We start from the raw sequence: 16299 nt of genomic DNA on the forward strand, positions 1-16299 counted from the left end.
TTTTTTAATAATTAATTAAAAATATACTAATACTCTAGTAAATGAGCAAAGTATTAAAGAAATGATTCGAGTTATTATTTCACTAATGACATTTATATTTGGGCCGACTTCAATTCAAAACAATATAATTGTTCTTGAAAGTTTTGAGAAATATAAAAAAAGATATGGGTTAATGTATGTTTATTATTTATCAGAGATATAAATGTACACTATAGATATGAATACTATATCAAAATTTATATATATACTAATGTACCGACGCAAATGTTTTTTATAATTTATTTGGTTTATATTTAAATGAAGATCAAAATGTAATTATAAAAAATAGTGAGTGACTACATTGTGATTTTGATATATGAATTAAAAAAATAAATAGAAAAAAAGACCCAAAAGGAACAGAAACTACAACTTAATTAATATATAGAGAATACGATTTTAATTATATATACGATTAAAAGATATACACACGTTGTATGTATTATTATTATTTTTAATTTAATCAAATAATACTAAATAATTAACAATAAATTGTTTTCAATTTAAAAGAGTTGTTAAAATGAAAGTTTTTTTAGATTTTTTTATGTAAAATATGGAGTGACTTAGAGAGGTTTTTAGTAAAATAAGAAAGATAATGATTAAATTAAATATTTTGATGTACTCTAATGTATTTACTCTAAGTCTCATGTTTAATAATATAATATAAATATATAATATATATATTTTTTTGGTAGCATTAATTTGGCAAGCTGTCACAGCTTCGTAATCACTCAACAGGTCGCCGTTAAGTAAAATGTTAGATCTGGTTTTGTTGCGCGTGTTCTTGTCTACTTGAGGAGAATCTGTGTCCTTTTCCCTCTTCGACAATGGCTTCTAAAGTGTTAAGGATTATCGTTTTTATCTTCGATTTAATTGCTTTTGGCTTGGCTGTTGCTGCTGAACAGAGAAGAAGTACTGTAAGTTCTTTTTTCATCATTTGCTTTCCTTATCCGTTTTGTTGTTTTACGAACTGATTACGATATGAATTTCTTGAAATGGGTCGGGAATCATGAATACATGTGGTATGGAGAGTGCAACAGAGATGAACATGAAGGGTTTTGATGATATTTGGCACTTGAGTTGGGAATCTTGAGAATTTGTCGGTGAATGTGCTCGGATCCAGTACTGACTATACTAGAGAGAACGCCCTTTAGTTAAAAAACACATTTGAAATAAAGATTTAAGTTTGGCATTCCATTGGTTTCAGCTTGTCTCGCCGTTCCATCATATGGTGATACTAATGTACTCTGTTTACAGCTAACTTGAGATGGTGATTTCATTTGGGACTTGGCAAAATGAAATGGAGGGGCCTAAACTATTCTCGGGCATTTAATGATAAGCCCACTGTTACGTTTTGTTGACAGACTGATAGCTTGTTGTTGCAATGTTCTTTTGTGAAGATGTATTCATCTGATATGATGATCTTGCATAGATTGAATATGTGTGGCGTGTCAATAGTATCTACCGAGTTTACTAACGATTTCTTCAGACATCTGTTTTCTGTAATCAAGGGATTTTGGTTGTATCTTTGTGTCAGTAAGTTTGAAATAACACCATAGGAAACTTCAGCGGATAATGCAGTCTCCTCTATCTTGAAACTGCGGAGTCATAGACTAGCATTGAGCCACAGAACAAAGGAAACTAACAATGGCATAAATTCATTTAACACGCATAAAACTTGTTTGTGCGTATGTTAGCTGCTGGACAATAAGTTACGACCTTAACTGTTGGGGATCAAGCTTGGGCGTTTGCTGTGTCAAGTATTCCAATATACAAGCCTTCTTTTCCATGGTTTTTTCATAATGTGATGCATCTCTCTCGAGTTTGATTGTTACATTGCGATGGGCAATGACTAAATTCAAGGAACCCACTCAAATCATGTGGTGAACAAAAAATGCCATAAATATGGTTCAAACTGCTTATGTACATATCACTGTGCATATTATTTATCTCTACCATGAGAAATAAGAAACATATAGAATAGTTATTTCTCACAGACACATCCTAAGAGCTTATGGACACGATGCCTTCAACATTTGACTCGTAAAAACAGTGATCAGAAGTCTTTCATTGATGGTGAAGCAGTAATACTTGAACTAAGTTTCCTTCTATTTATTGACTATAAACTGGCGTCTGAGCTTAATATAACCGGGGTTAGTCGACACCGGCGTTGTTTAACAATCACANAAAAGCGCATAGCCTATATATTAGAAGTGGAAATCTTTTTCTTTAAAACAAAACATAGAATCTAAGAGGCATTTAAGCATGACAACACTCTCTCTTATAAAAAGTATCAATAAATATTAAATAAAAGACACATACTTGATGAATATTATAATTAATAAATATATTTTCGAAATTTTATTATAATGTGCATAAAATAACTAAGTGTACTTTTTGCACAAAACAAAAATTATGGTACCTCAAAGATTTTTTCTGTCATGCCCCGAGACCGGGGTTGGTCAACACCGACGTTATTCAACAATCACATAATTGCTAAACAACAAGCCTCGTAATACAGTATAAACCAAAACCAGTTTATATCATAAATATCATAAAAATGAAATCGTCTTTACAACAACAACTCTGAAAACGATAAAAATCCNAGTGATCAGAAGTCTTTCATTGATGGTGAAGCAGTAATACTTGAACTAAGTTTCCTTCTATTTATTGACTATAAACTGGCGTCTGAGCTTAATATAACCGGGGTTAGTCGACACCGGCGTTGTTTAACAATCACACAATTGCTAAACAACAAGCCTCGTAGTACAGTATAAACCAAAACCAGTTTATATCATAAATACCATAAAAATGGAATCGTCTTTACAATAGTAACTCTGAAAACGATAAAAATCTGCGGAAGCGTTTATAACTTAGTAAGCGAAAGCTAAAATAAACTTANTCTACTTTATATGGTTTACTGATATCAGTCCCTAATTTTTACTCCTTNCACTTCGATTCTTCCACCTTCTATGGTTTACTGATATCAGTCCCTAAGTTTTAATCCTCTAAGGGGGCGAGGCCATAAAACGGTTCTATCCCACCGTGAAAGGCCATATGTTGGGATTCACACCCATTTTCAGTGAATCCTCACAGTGCCAACAGTAAACGTACCAAAATCGCACAAAAAAAAAACGTAGAAACAGAATGACGGTGCTCGACCGAAATTTTCGAAACATAGAAGAATCGTGCAATCGTTGGAATAAAATGTGAAGAATTCGAGAAACATAGAAGAATCGTGCAATCGGCACTTCGAGAACGTAACAGCACATCTACCGAATAAAATCAGCCGCTTTGTAAAATTGCTTGCGCCTTAATGAACCGTTGGATCGGGCTTAAACTTTAACAGTACGTTTATAAGTACGTCAAATAAATTATGAACGGTGAGATTGGATTTGGAAGTCTCTTTAACCTGTTAATAGAAGAAAACCGTAGGTATATGTTATTCTCGCATAGAATCTGAGCAGTTTTCTTGCAAATGCTATAAACGCAAAACTAACCGTTGGATTTGACCTAATTTTGGATATGTTATTCGAAACATATCGAAGCATATTCTGAACGGTGGAGATCGGATTCCGAGCACCCAAGCAAGAGAAACGAAATTTAATCTTTGGACAGAATTTTGATGACTCGTGCAGAATTTTTGGAGAGCAAAATTTCGAAAATTGGGGAGGAAACTCGAAAATTTCAGTGTAAATTCTGAATGGGAGGGTCCTCCTATTTATAGGAGTGAGATGAAAATATTACCATAATTCGATTGATATTCTTCTATAATTTCGAGATAATTATTCCATAATTATCGAGATACTTCTTCCTTAAATATTGATACGCTTACTTGTTGAGAAAATCTACCTTGTATATAATATTTCTTTCCAAATAGGTTGATATCCAGCCTTATTTCAAAATTAATACATGATTTGCACTGGATTTTGAATTTCATGTATTTATTGGCTTGAAATTTCTAATATCATGTATTATTTAATATTTTCGAATTTATTATAACTCGAAAATAAATTCTTATACATGTCTATATTAAATAATTATATGCCCAAAAATTTGAGTTCTCACAGTCTTTTTTTTCATCTTCTTTTTTCTCTAAATTTCTGAGTCTTTTGACAGGGGGTGGTGAAGAAAGATAGCGAAGATAATTATCAGTATTGTGTTTATGATTCCGATATTGCAACTGGATTTGGTGTGGGTGCGTTTCTGTTTGTCCTAATCAGCCAGGTACTTATAATGATCGCGAGCCGCTGCTTCTGCTTTGGGAAGTCTTTAAATCCTGGAGGTTCGAGAGCTTGTGCATGCCTTCTTTTCATCTTTGTCTGGTACACACTCATCACTAGCATATTTGAAATGAAAATAATTTCTGATGAAAATTGGAAATATATGAAATGTTGGGAACATGATTGAAGATGCAGTATCACTAGAACAATTCATGTTCTCTGAGCATCTTCTTTCACACACTTGATAAGAGTGAAAAATGATTTCCATGTCATATTTTTGCACTTTCAGATTGTTAAGCCTTATTTAAACTCATTATAAGAGCATAACAGAAAAGAACATGCTAGTTGATCTGAAGATGTTGTTCAGCTGTTGTGGAGTCAATGTGGAACTTCTATCACGAACTGCCGATATTCCATGGGGTGAAAAGTAGTTTCAGTATCATTATTTTGCCAATGCTAGTGCATAAATTGTAAAAGTGTTATAATTCTTATCCTTAATGCTCTCAAGTGGCATAGATAAAGTATGTCCTGCGATTTACTTGATCTACATTATGTATTTTATGCATGACCAAAAGATTATAATCTTACGCAGGGTGACATTTTTCATCGCGGAGTCATGCTTGTTAGCGGGTTCTGTGAGAAATGCTTATCATTACAAATACACTGTAAAATTTTTTGATAACCCTCCCACTTGTGAGACTGTGAGAAGGGGAGTATTTGCGGCTGGTGCGGTTTTTGTTCTGTTGTTTTGCCTACTATCGGAGTTCTATTATGTCAATTACTCCAAGGCTAGGGGAAGCTACACGCCTTATGGCGGCGGTGGAGAAGCCGGTGTTGGCATGGCGACATACAAGTGAGTCTGATATCAAATAAAAAAGTATATATGTGTGGTTCGTCTGCACAATGTTTCTTTTAAGTCAATCCAGTGGAACGAGTGTTTGCAATTTGTCTTCCTTGCCTTTTGTTTGATACATTTGTGCCCTGAAATGGATATAGCATATATGAATCATGACTGATAATTAATCATTGTTATAAATTATGACCCTTAATTTTTGGATATCAATCCATGCTCCTCATAATTGCATTTTTTTTGTATTACTTTTCGTCTCATATACTTTAGCTCGTAAATAATATGAATTCCGGATTCTTTCTATATAATTTTGAAGACAAAAACTTGTGTGAGACGGTCTCACGGGTCGTATTTTGTGAGACAGATATCTTATTTGAGTCATCCATGAAAAAATATTACTTTTTATGTTAAGAGTATTACTTTTTATTGTGAATATCGGTAGGGTTGACCCGTCTCACAGATAAAAATTCGTGAGACCGTCTCACAAGAGACCTACTCAATTTCAATTGTTTGATTTGATTTTCTTAACTTCATGTTAGATTACACATGATGGATACATTAGTTATATTCTTATGTTTGATACGGAACTTAGTCAATATATGGTAACTTTTTAGGAATTTTGTGAAATAATTGATTTAACTTCAAAATAATCTACCAATAGCCAAATTTACATCTCATATGTATTAGTATGATCATCAAATATTTTTATATCAAAACTATACGTACAATATGGTAATTAAATTTTCAATTATATAATTAAAAAAAAGATTAATTCCTAGTCGTTTTTTTTGGATAAAATCAAAGCATATTATTAAACTAGATCTTGAGCAACTACAGAAAAAAAAATAGGCGACCGTTGAAACCAGCCAACAAGATCAGCCATAGAACTATCGCTTCTAGTTTAGTATATATAGTGGCGAAGCCAGGAAAATGACTCTATCCGGATTAGAATTTTGAACTCTATAATTTTTTAATATTTTAAATTGATCTATCCGGACTGATATCAAATTAATTCAAAATTTACATATAATTTTTTTTTAAAAAAAAAAATTGGACCATAGCCCGGGTGTCATATAAGGTGGTTCCGCCACTGGTGTATATATAAGCTATTTGGTTCGCATATATTTTCACAAAGCAAAAATACAAGATTGTATAACTAGTGCTAAGATGTTACAATCTTCAATTATCAACCCCAGACGGGATGAATCTGAGGCCCGAGAAGTCAAAGCTTGCACTACCATAAGAGCATCTGTCTTCACTAAGATATTGGAAAGCTGCTGGTTTTGTATCCAACTAAGAATAACAAAGAAGCAAAGCTCAACGCACCAACATTATTACCGATAGGGGTGAGACACCAAACATTTCTCGCTGAATAACAAAGAATCAAAGCGTGAAAGTCGTCTTCAGATTCATGATGACAGATTGGGCACCACTTGAATCAACTCAGGAATGCATTTATGAATCAATATATGGATTACTTTGATCTGGTAGCCACGGATCCCCCCATATCTTCGTATCTATACCTGTCCCGATACGTTTCCTCACCCCATTCCGTATTAGCTCGTGTTGCCAAAAGACTTCGCCACACAAAACTCGGGTGGGTTAGCTCCTATTTTTGCGTCAAGAAAAGAATTATTTGGACAACAACGAGCTTTTATCACCTGGGAAGTTAAAGAATTGGGCTCCGTCACAAGCTTCCAACTTTGTTTAGCTAAAAGTGCGATATTAAATTCATGAAACCACCATCCAGTTTACTAACTACATATTCTTGCCCAATTTTTCCAGCGTAAACCACCTCTATTATTTTCTGTCTTGCCCCACCAAAATGAGTTCATCATCCGTTCCAATTCTAAGCAAAGCAAGAGAGGGAGAGCAAAAATGCTCATGACACGCTGACTCCAAACTATTCTGGATTTTAAACGAAAATAGTGTTTCTTGTATATCCCTTCGAATGGACATCCTCTTCTCATCGCCTAGTCAAATACACGATCAAAGACTCTGTTCTTTGTTTGGATGACACTAGAGATCTTCTACTTCTTGAGCAAAGCTGTCAATTCGGGTGGGTCGGGTCGGGTTGAACAATAGTACTATTAAAAAATTGCTCAACTCGAACCCAACCCGAACCCGAGCCAAACCGAAAACACTCAACCCGAACCTGAATCAATCCGATCAACCCGATTTCGATTTTTTTAAAGAAAATTAAATAAAAAATATTTTAATTTAAACACATAATAACAATATCTCTCTCATATATATGATTTAAATTTGAAAGTCTAATTGTAGAAAATAAAATATATTTACTAAATCAAATAAACAATTGTTTATAAAATAAAAAATGTTCAAAATAAATATTAAATTATGAAAATTTATGATATAAATATACAATAAATATTTTTTCAGACATACGATATATAAAAATGTAGGCAATATTTATTAATTATATTTTTTTTAAAAAATTAAAATTTTCGGGTCAACTCGGCCGATCAATTTTTTCGGGTCAGCTATCGGGTCCAACCCGATCTGATCCGAACTCGAAAACCCTAAACACAAACCTGATTTTTTTCGGGTTAAATCGTATCGGATTGGTGGGTCGTGTCTAATTTTGACATCCCTACTCTTGAGTGTTGGATGCATTAGTAACCATTAATGGATCTAAAATAAAACATACCCATGTTGAGAAGAACAGAAAAGCTTCGACTTCTCAAATGAGAAGACATCCATACCCTTTGTTTTTTACTCGATTTATTATATACTATAACTTCAGATAACTTTCATTCATTCAGTAAACGCTTTTTATCATTAAAAAACTCTGTTAGCAAATATTCAATCTATTAAATGATTAATAATTTAAATGTTGTTAAGTGGGTATAGTTTATAGTTGTAGGGAGTAAATTGATATAATTTATGTTTTCAGGGGTTATGGGTTAATTATCATAATTTCACGGGCAGCTAATATTTGGGCCCGTTACCAAGCCCAATTATCCAATTTTAGAGGGTTTAGGGGGTCTTTGTTTGTTTGTACCGATTCTCTGCAAGTTTTCGGTACCTAAAAGTGAAAATCTTGGTATTCCAAATGGGGAAAAAGCGAAAACACAGTGAAACGGAGGCTGCCGCCATTGCAAACAAGGAAGAAATTGCAGAAGAAAGGCCTAAACGGACTCTTCTTGGCTTTAAAGAGAGTAACGGGGATGTCAAAGAAAATGATATTGCTCCTGCCGGTTTTAGGAATAAGGAGAAAGTATTGGTCACTTGCACACGCCGCATAAGTTTCAGGTATGATATATTACTTTAAAATTCAGTTTCGGTGTACTTGGTTGTTTTGTTTGTTTGCTTAATTATTACTTTGTTTGGGATTGGAATGACTAGGTATCGGCATTTGATGTTGAATTTGGTAGATCTTTTACCTCACTGTAAGAAAGATAACAAGGTCGAGTCGAAGAATAGCAAAGGCACGGCTTTGAATGAGCTGGTCGAGCTGAAGAGTTGCAATTCTTGTTTGTTTTTTGAGGTGACAAGTATTACATGATTGATACTTCTCAATATTATTTTTGGTTGTGGATTGGGCCTGTTGAACTATGGCTACCTTGAAGTCTTTGGAATTAGTAACATTTTTGTGTAAAGCTGCATTTTTTCTCATCAATTCCCACTTGTCTTATTTTCACTAATATCAGCATGTGGTTAGAAAATTCCAATTTCATTATTTATATGCATGTTTGATTCATATTCTCGTTTACACTTTTTAATTTTTTTTTCAGTGTAGAAAAGGGAGGGATCTCTATTTATGGATGGCCAAGTGCCCCAATGGCCCGTCTGTCAAGTTTTTAGTCAATGCAGGTATGTATAGATTGTTTTAAATGTTTGACGACTGGTTCATGTGGTTGATGAATGCCACCTTCTTTCCTGTATTATTTTTTAAGAGAGTGAGGTAGCTATCCTTCTTGTTGAAATTTTCTTTATGTTTTTAAGTGCACACGAAGGAAGAACTGAAACTTACTGGAAATCATCTCAAGGGTTCTCGCCCCATCCTGACCTTGTCCTCGAATTTCGATCAAAAACCTCACTGGAAGCTATTAAAGGAGCTGATTATGCAGGTTTGACTTCCCATTACACAGCTTTGCTTTGTACACTAAACATTTGACATTTCTCATGTGTATTTTGTTTGGAGGCTATTGGAATTGGGAAAATGTCAATTGCGTTGGTTTAGCCTAAAATAGAAAAATTGCTTGGATGATAGTCGCATCACATTTTAAAATGAATTTCATTCATTGTTATTCCTTTTTTTTTTCTGGGGTATTTCTGTACAGTACATCATATGATGATGTTGAAGATTATTGTGGAGTAGGTTTCTGTGGAGTAGATTGTATTATGATGCTGAAGATTGTTGTGGAATAATTTAACATTTTATATACATTTTGCAATTGTTTGATCTGAAGAGTGACATAGTGAGTCATTTGATGTACTGGAATTTTATAACTATTGTCAAGCACAAGTACACTAATTGAGCATGGCACGATTGTTCCCTGTTTTGTTTTGAATCAATTAGCTTTTAGCCGACGGCTATGCTCCTTTTTAGATTGAAGTTTGTGAATTGTTGCATTTTTTCATTTGTTCCTTATTACTGGTAATTAGTTTCTTCACAACTCTATGCATCTATATTTTCATTTTCTTCAATTTTGTTTCCCTTTATTCAGATATTTGGCATCCCAAAGGACCACCGGAAATCTAAACCATACCACGATCATGTCTTTGTCTTCTCAGTTGCTGATGATCATATATGGTTCCGAAATTACCAGGTTGGTGACACTTTTGTTGTGAACTATCATAACTTGATCTTTTGATGATGTAAATTAACGAGGATTGAATATTTTGCTGATGTGAAATGGTCGGCCTTTAGATTCTTTTCTTTATTAGGTTATTGCTTATATGATCTCCTTTTTATTATGATCTTCAGCATTGAAGAACATATCCCACGATCTAGTTTGATTGAGCAGCTTCAGTTTTGTTTATTAATCTGCCACTACTACATTTTCCTTTTTCAGTTCATTTTATATGACAACAGTTATCAAATAATGGCACATTTTACTCCATTTAATACTCAAAATAGTCTTGAAACCCAATCAAATCTAAATGAATATTTGATTTGTATTCGAATGATTCATGATCTTTCTCTCTTCATTTTCCTTTTTCGCCACACAAGTTAGCTCAGTTTACTATTCCAAATTTGTTAAGGTTGCTTAAGCTTCTACTACAGGGAAAAGTTTCAAATCAGCTTTTATGTTTATTTCATTTTATTAATAAACCACCTAGGTTCAAATATTTACATAACGACCTATCTTCTTTTTATTTTTTTGAAGATATCATGCCCGCATGTTGGAACACAAAAAGTTGATCGTGGGGACTTGGAGAAGATGACTTTAGTTGAGGTTTGTGACAGAACACTATGTTTTTGTGTACTAAATGATATGTGCTATTTTTATTTGATTGTCAAATTGTTCCTATGGTAGGTTGGCCCGAGATTTTGTTTGAAGCCAATTAAGATATTTGGTGGCAGCTTTGGGGGTCCAACCCTATATGAAAATCCATTTTATGTTTCGCCAAACCAGGTTGGTATTGTTCTGCAGTTCTTGGTCTTGCCTATTCGATATTATAGGTTGATATTAATTAGTAAATATGGAGTTCCTTGGGAGATTATTCTTACCACCTCAGAATTTATTTGGGATGAGTAGTTGGTTCCATTTCCAATCCACTACCGTTTCTAAAGCCGAATAAACCGAATTTAGTTATGAAAGAACGGAACCAGCTGAAATGAACTTTCATAGAAACCAACCTAACCTAAATAATCAAAATATCAAACCAACCAAATCGAAACTTGCACTAAAAAAAAATTTCCCTCTAAATTCTCGTTATTCAGAAAATGTAATAACCAATTTACTGAATAAATAAATTGGTTGGTTTGGTTGAACTGAAATTGTGCATACCTAACATTTATTGATCTTATTTCAAACTCTTGTAGATTCGCTCATTGGCGAAGAGGCAACAGGCTGGTAAGTATGCAAAGAAAGTTAAAGCCAAAACCAGGAGGAAAATGCACGAGCTGGAGAATCCATTAGAGGTTGATGAGTTTGCTGATATGTGGAAGGAGTGACAAGCTAATGAGCCAAATGGGATTTGTTTCTTGCTGATAAACAACTACCATTACTGTACCTTGTAGCTTCTTTACTTCGATGAAATAGGCCGAATGCTGTTACGAGCATAGCCATAGATATGACTTCTCCGATGTGTGAAGAAGCTGAATACAATCATTGAGAGTATGGTATATCTTTTCTTTTCATTTCTTTGAAGTCTGATTTCCTGATCTATCATGTGTAGCTCATACTGACCATCGAGCCATTATGCGACGACATGAAGCTTATAGTTGTCTTTTCCTGAACATTGAGAATATGAGAGATTGCAACGCTGACGATACTTTTGTGAAAAGTTTGAGCTTTTGCGCACCCTACTGGGGGAAAAAAATGTGCACCTAAATCAGGGAATTTCATGGATTAAACTGCATCTTATACTATTTCCATGACTTTTACTAATTTTTGTGGGGGTATTTGACATCTCGAACTGCTAAAAAAAGGTGAAGAAATCTGGAATTTAATTCGGTTCAATTTCCTGGCGAGAAATGCATGATTCAAGCAGTTTTTGAGTTCCAAAATTGATTTTTGAACAATCATCTTCTCGTTGGAGTTTCCTTTCTTTTTCTTTTTTGACAGTTATTTTTTGTAAAAATCACGAAATTTAAATTTTTTTAAATGAATGAAAGGGCAATTCCACCCTCGGCCTCACTGGTCTCCCCAAGATCATGGGGAAAATTTTAGGTGCCAATGTCGGTCTAACAATTTTTTTTTTTTTTTTTGTTTCTCAAACAAAGTAAAGAAATGGGAAGAAATTGCATCACAAAATCTTCCCTGCTTACAATCTTTATATATAAATTTAAAATTCTAAGATAAAACAATGTTACACATCACAAAACCAGTATTCACTGCCTATATGAAAAAAAAACAAAAATAAAACAAAAACAAAAACCGGTGCTCACTTGTGCAACACTGAAACTGAAACAGAAGCTCAATTCTAGATGTTCATTGCATCAATCTCTGCACTTCATTCTGGTCATTCAGAGTCTCGACCAGCAATGGGGGAGCGTATTGAGCAGTTCCTTGGTGTTCATCGGAATCTTGACAGAATGAAAGAATGATCGTATCAATCGACATCTCTACTACCCCGAAGAAGAGAGTGGCGACGATATAACCAAGTCCCCAGCATACCTGTGTAATGATGTAAACTTAGAGCAACTATTCACGCATTAAACCATAGAAAATATACGGACACGACCATGGGTGGTTGTGCATCAAGTGTCTGTCTCCCTTCACTAAACTCTTGGATTCACCCCTATACACAATTGCGACACTCACGACAATAAATTATTTACTCCAAAACTACAGCCATAATTAAAAGCACTCTTCGATGAAATGGATAAAATTTTGGTAACATATTGTGTCGTATTGAAGACAAGGCAATGGCACAGTAGGTCTCTAGTGACAAAAGTATGTGGTCGAGGCAAAATAAGTGGCTGAGTGTCAAGAGAAAAAAAGACAAATTCCTTGTTGATTATGTGTATAAAGTGTCCATTTGTTGTGCATGAGACCCGCACGATCCAAACATAATTAATACGAATAGTGTAATCACTACTCTTGAGTTGCAAAATAAGATTTGAAATACCAGTACAGGAAACAGCGGGGATGATATCTTGTTGTGCGCTGATTTATATTTGTGCATGTCCAGCATCAGAAACGCAAAAAGTGCACTCATAAGGCTAACACATATCTTCCCAAGGAAGAGAATCACGTCGCCAATGACGTGCACCTTTCCAATTCGCAGGATGTTACTCATTATTAAGCCTGTCGCAATTTCAGAAGCTTTAAAGAACCCTTTTCCTGTTATTGCAATCTGGAAAAATAGTCATCACCCAAAGTGAAAGAATTATGGAGAGACAACAAGAACTATGATAACAAAGAAAACATTTCATCCCCTAAAAAAACAGTAACAAACGTCATATTTCCAATAAGGTGGACTGCCCTCGATTAAAAAATATTAGGCAGATTCAGAGAACTTGTATCACGCCCTAGACACAAGAGATAGGGGCTAAAAAACGAGACTCTGTCAATGTTGTTGTTAACAACAATTTCCTGTATGTTCTTGTTTAATCGTTAGAAAAATATGTTCAATTCAAATAAAGACTTTCAAATTTCTCTCATAAACTGATATAGAACACCACAACACAGACTCACCATGATATAAGCATTCCTGTTTACAGATTTGATGATCCATCCAATGCACCTTAGGCAACACTGAGAAGTGTGAAATACAACCTTCCCAATCCAGCTACTTGGTGTAGAATCGATCAGTTTAAGTTTACGACGGAGTGCTTCAAGCATAAAGCGGATGGACTCAAAGAACGACACAATTAGAGAACCGAGAGCAATAGATCCAAGACTGTATCGTGCAAGTCGCTTCATTGAAGAGAAAACAGGAAGAAAGGGTATCTCTGGCTGCACATAAGAAGGAAAAGACTATTAGTATATAATTGTATATTTTATATTTGCCCAAAATCTAGCATCATTCAGTGTCTTACCAATGTTTCCCCACCGATCCAATAATAAGAAGCCACGGATCCCGCAATAACTGTTGAAGAACATGCTATGAAAAATTGGGTAGCCCAGAAACCGCCAAATAGATGGAAAAGTATAGCCGCAGCAATATGAGAAGTATATTGGATACTATATCCACAGCAACTGTTACAGCTCAGTCTTTTTGCTTTGAGATCATAAGCACAGCAATTGGCATCACAGTCGTTTTGAATAATACTCCCGGAACTAAAAAGATGGAGGGCAGCCGACAACCAAAACATGTAAAACACTGCTAAAATGACATATGGTATAACCGGAAAAATTATCAGTGCCTGGACTTCTCCGATGACCTTTGCAGCGACCTATGATTTTTTCAGTTAAATTATAAGAACAACAAGAAGATTATGTTTTACAAGCATTCAACGCCAAGTTAAAACAAACTATTGCTATTTTTTGCTTTCTATTTTACCAAAAGCTATCATTATTAGAAATAATGGAACTCAAAGTTTTTAATATGTGCAGCACTAGTGCAGCTTGAAGAAAGCTAAACTATATGGGGAATGGGGGAAATCTTTGCAACCTTACACTTGAAATTATACGTCATACTTCTTGAGTTAGCAGGAATATGAAAATGTTAACTCATCACTTCTAGAATTTTATTATCAGGCACTTACATGTTATCTGAAATTTTATTAAGATAATATTACTTGCCTTGAGCACAGATGTTGCCATGAGGATGCGACGAACTATAGCAATTGAAGATAAGAAAGCAACAATCATCACAACGGTCATGAAAACAGCAGCAACATGGAGATGATTTACTTCCTGGTTAAAGCACAATCCATATAAGAACAATAAAACTAACAAAATAAAATATGGGTCAAGTATGGAAGCAAAGGACAAAAGACAACTTAAACCCAATCAAAGGCAATTAAGCTGGTTATGAGAGCATTTAGACTTCAACATCCCTACCCTTGCAGATACGGTGTAATATGGGTCATGCTCTCCGATGATGGGGGAGACAGCATCATTTCCAATCCATCCGGCTGAAGATCAACCAAAAAATTATTTAATTAAATTTTTTCATTTGCAACTATTAAAGCACAGAAAATTTCCAATTACACTAAATCAGGGAGAAAAACAGACCTATATTTTGCACTCCACACAAAAAATCCGGATGGGGTTAGTCTCTATTTGCAAATTTCAACATTCAAATCCTTACGAAATGATTTTATCACATCACCATAAATTAGAAATAGACAAAGAAAAATTAAATCCTAGTAGATCTAGTCCATGAAAAGATCCAGAGATGAAATCTAACCTTTCAAGTAATAAAACATTGTCACAGACATAGTAAGAATGTTGAAAAGAATGACAGTAATCCATGGCATTACAACGACAAAATGACGGATCATCAAAAGCCATAGAATTGATAGAAATAGCGGCAAAAATCCTCCACAAACAAGCAACACAGGCCATGATTTTCCAATATCAGCCACATATCTCTGCAGACAAAAAGAGAGTAATATATTCTTTATCTTTAAACACATCAATGCAATGGCAAAATATTATCCATAAATTGCATCAGGTTACAATCTCTATTTTTGTATAGAATTTCAACCTTCACTTATTGGTTTTTAACATAGATAAGGTCTAAAACATTGTATAAAAACTCGTAATGAACTAGCTTTTAAAGGTTCATTTCCTCAATTCTTGCTATAGTGACACTGAAAGAAAGCTCGGAAATTTGTTAAACCTTTAGTACTGATGACCGAGAGTTGACTGATCTGTGAATAGCTTTATCAATTGCAATGTCTTCTATGACTTTCACTCCACCCATCTCCTCCCAATGCTTCAAAGAAATATTCGATGCACGAGCAATGAACTGGCAGGTCCAATACACTGACAATGTAAATTAAAGAATCGCAGTTAAAAACCTAACTTCTTGGAGCTACTAATGAAGAAAACCCAAACCATTGATTAGTAAAAGCAACTGAGAAACAACATGCTAATAACTTGCGCCATTTTAATGGCATTTTCAAATGCAAAAGGGAATAACTTTAACATAACAAATCACCGTTGACACTTGGAAATATAACTGGATAGCATGGACCCTGGAGCTGAAGAGAAGTGTTCCTTAGTTCAGGAGTAAGGTCTGCAAAATAATCATAATTTCTGTCGATCCAATCGTCAACCGAGAGATGAATATCTCCTTCTGGATAGTCACAAACCCAATTTAATGAATCTTCAGATGGAATAGGACAATCCATTAAGCAAATACTCCGAGCATTTGAGAGCTGGAAGTTGGTATCCTTTAAACCACTTTGGTAAACTTGATTGGAGTTTAACCAATATCGGAGTTCCAGTTCTCGGAGATCAAGATTACCGTGNCACCAAAATAAAATATTTTTTTGCACGTCAATCATACTTACAACGTTGTGGGCTTCGTACGTTCTGGATATGCTGCCCCAACCACAGCAGCAAAGATCTGGGAGATCTCAACGAAGCCTGCAACCAA

At 34.6% G+C, this 16299-nt stretch overlaps 3 protein-coding genes across 3 annotated transcripts; 2 read left to right on the forward strand and 1 right to left on the reverse strand.

Annotated features, from left to right (window-relative positions):
* Positions 1 to 748: 748 nt before the first annotated feature.
* Positions 749 to 5313, forward strand: LOC140976765 (uncharacterized). Its single transcript, XM_073441067.1, has 3 exons — positions 749 to 953; positions 4156 to 4361; positions 4852 to 5313. Exons 1-3 carry the CDS (start codon positions 864 to 866, stop codon positions 5114 to 5116), a joined length of 561 nt encoding a protein of 186 aa, XP_073297168.1. The 5' UTR covers positions 749 to 863; the 3' UTR covers positions 5117 to 5313.
* A 2788-nt stretch (positions 5314 to 8101) lies between these two features.
* LOC140976767 (ribosome biogenesis protein BRX1 homolog 2-like) lies at positions 8102 to 11548 on the forward strand. The gene is made up of 8 exons (XM_073441069.1): positions 8102 to 8382; positions 8476 to 8617; positions 8865 to 8943; positions 9076 to 9200; positions 9801 to 9902; positions 10464 to 10532; positions 10614 to 10712; positions 11123 to 11548. Exons 1-8 carry the CDS (start codon positions 8183 to 8185, stop codon positions 11252 to 11254), a joined length of 948 nt encoding a protein of 315 aa, XP_073297170.1. The 5' UTR covers positions 8102 to 8182; the 3' UTR covers positions 11255 to 11548.
* Positions 11549 to 11954: 406 nt separating this feature from the next.
* Positions 11955 to 16165, reverse strand: LOC140976766 (choline transporter protein 1-like). Its single transcript, XM_073441068.1, has 9 exons — positions 15859 to 16165; positions 15538 to 15683; positions 15103 to 15286; positions 14754 to 14827; positions 14493 to 14606; positions 13787 to 14143; positions 13443 to 13703; positions 12874 to 13101; positions 11955 to 12419 (listed from the first exon to the last, which is right to left on the reverse strand). The coding sequence occupies exons 1-9, from the start codon at positions 16049 to 16051 to the stop codon at positions 12234 to 12236; spliced, it is 1743 nt and encodes a 580-aa protein (XP_073297169.1). The 5' UTR covers positions 16052 to 16165; the 3' UTR covers positions 11955 to 12233.
* Between the last annotated feature and the right edge of the window lie 134 nt (positions 16166 to 16299).

This window comes from Primulina huaijiensis, chromosome 5 (genome assembly GCF_012295235.1).
Source record: "Primulina huaijiensis isolate GDHJ02 chromosome 5, ASM1229523v2, whole genome shotgun sequence".
NCBI lineage: Eukaryota > Viridiplantae > Streptophyta > Magnoliopsida > Lamiales > Gesneriaceae > Primulina > Primulina huaijiensis.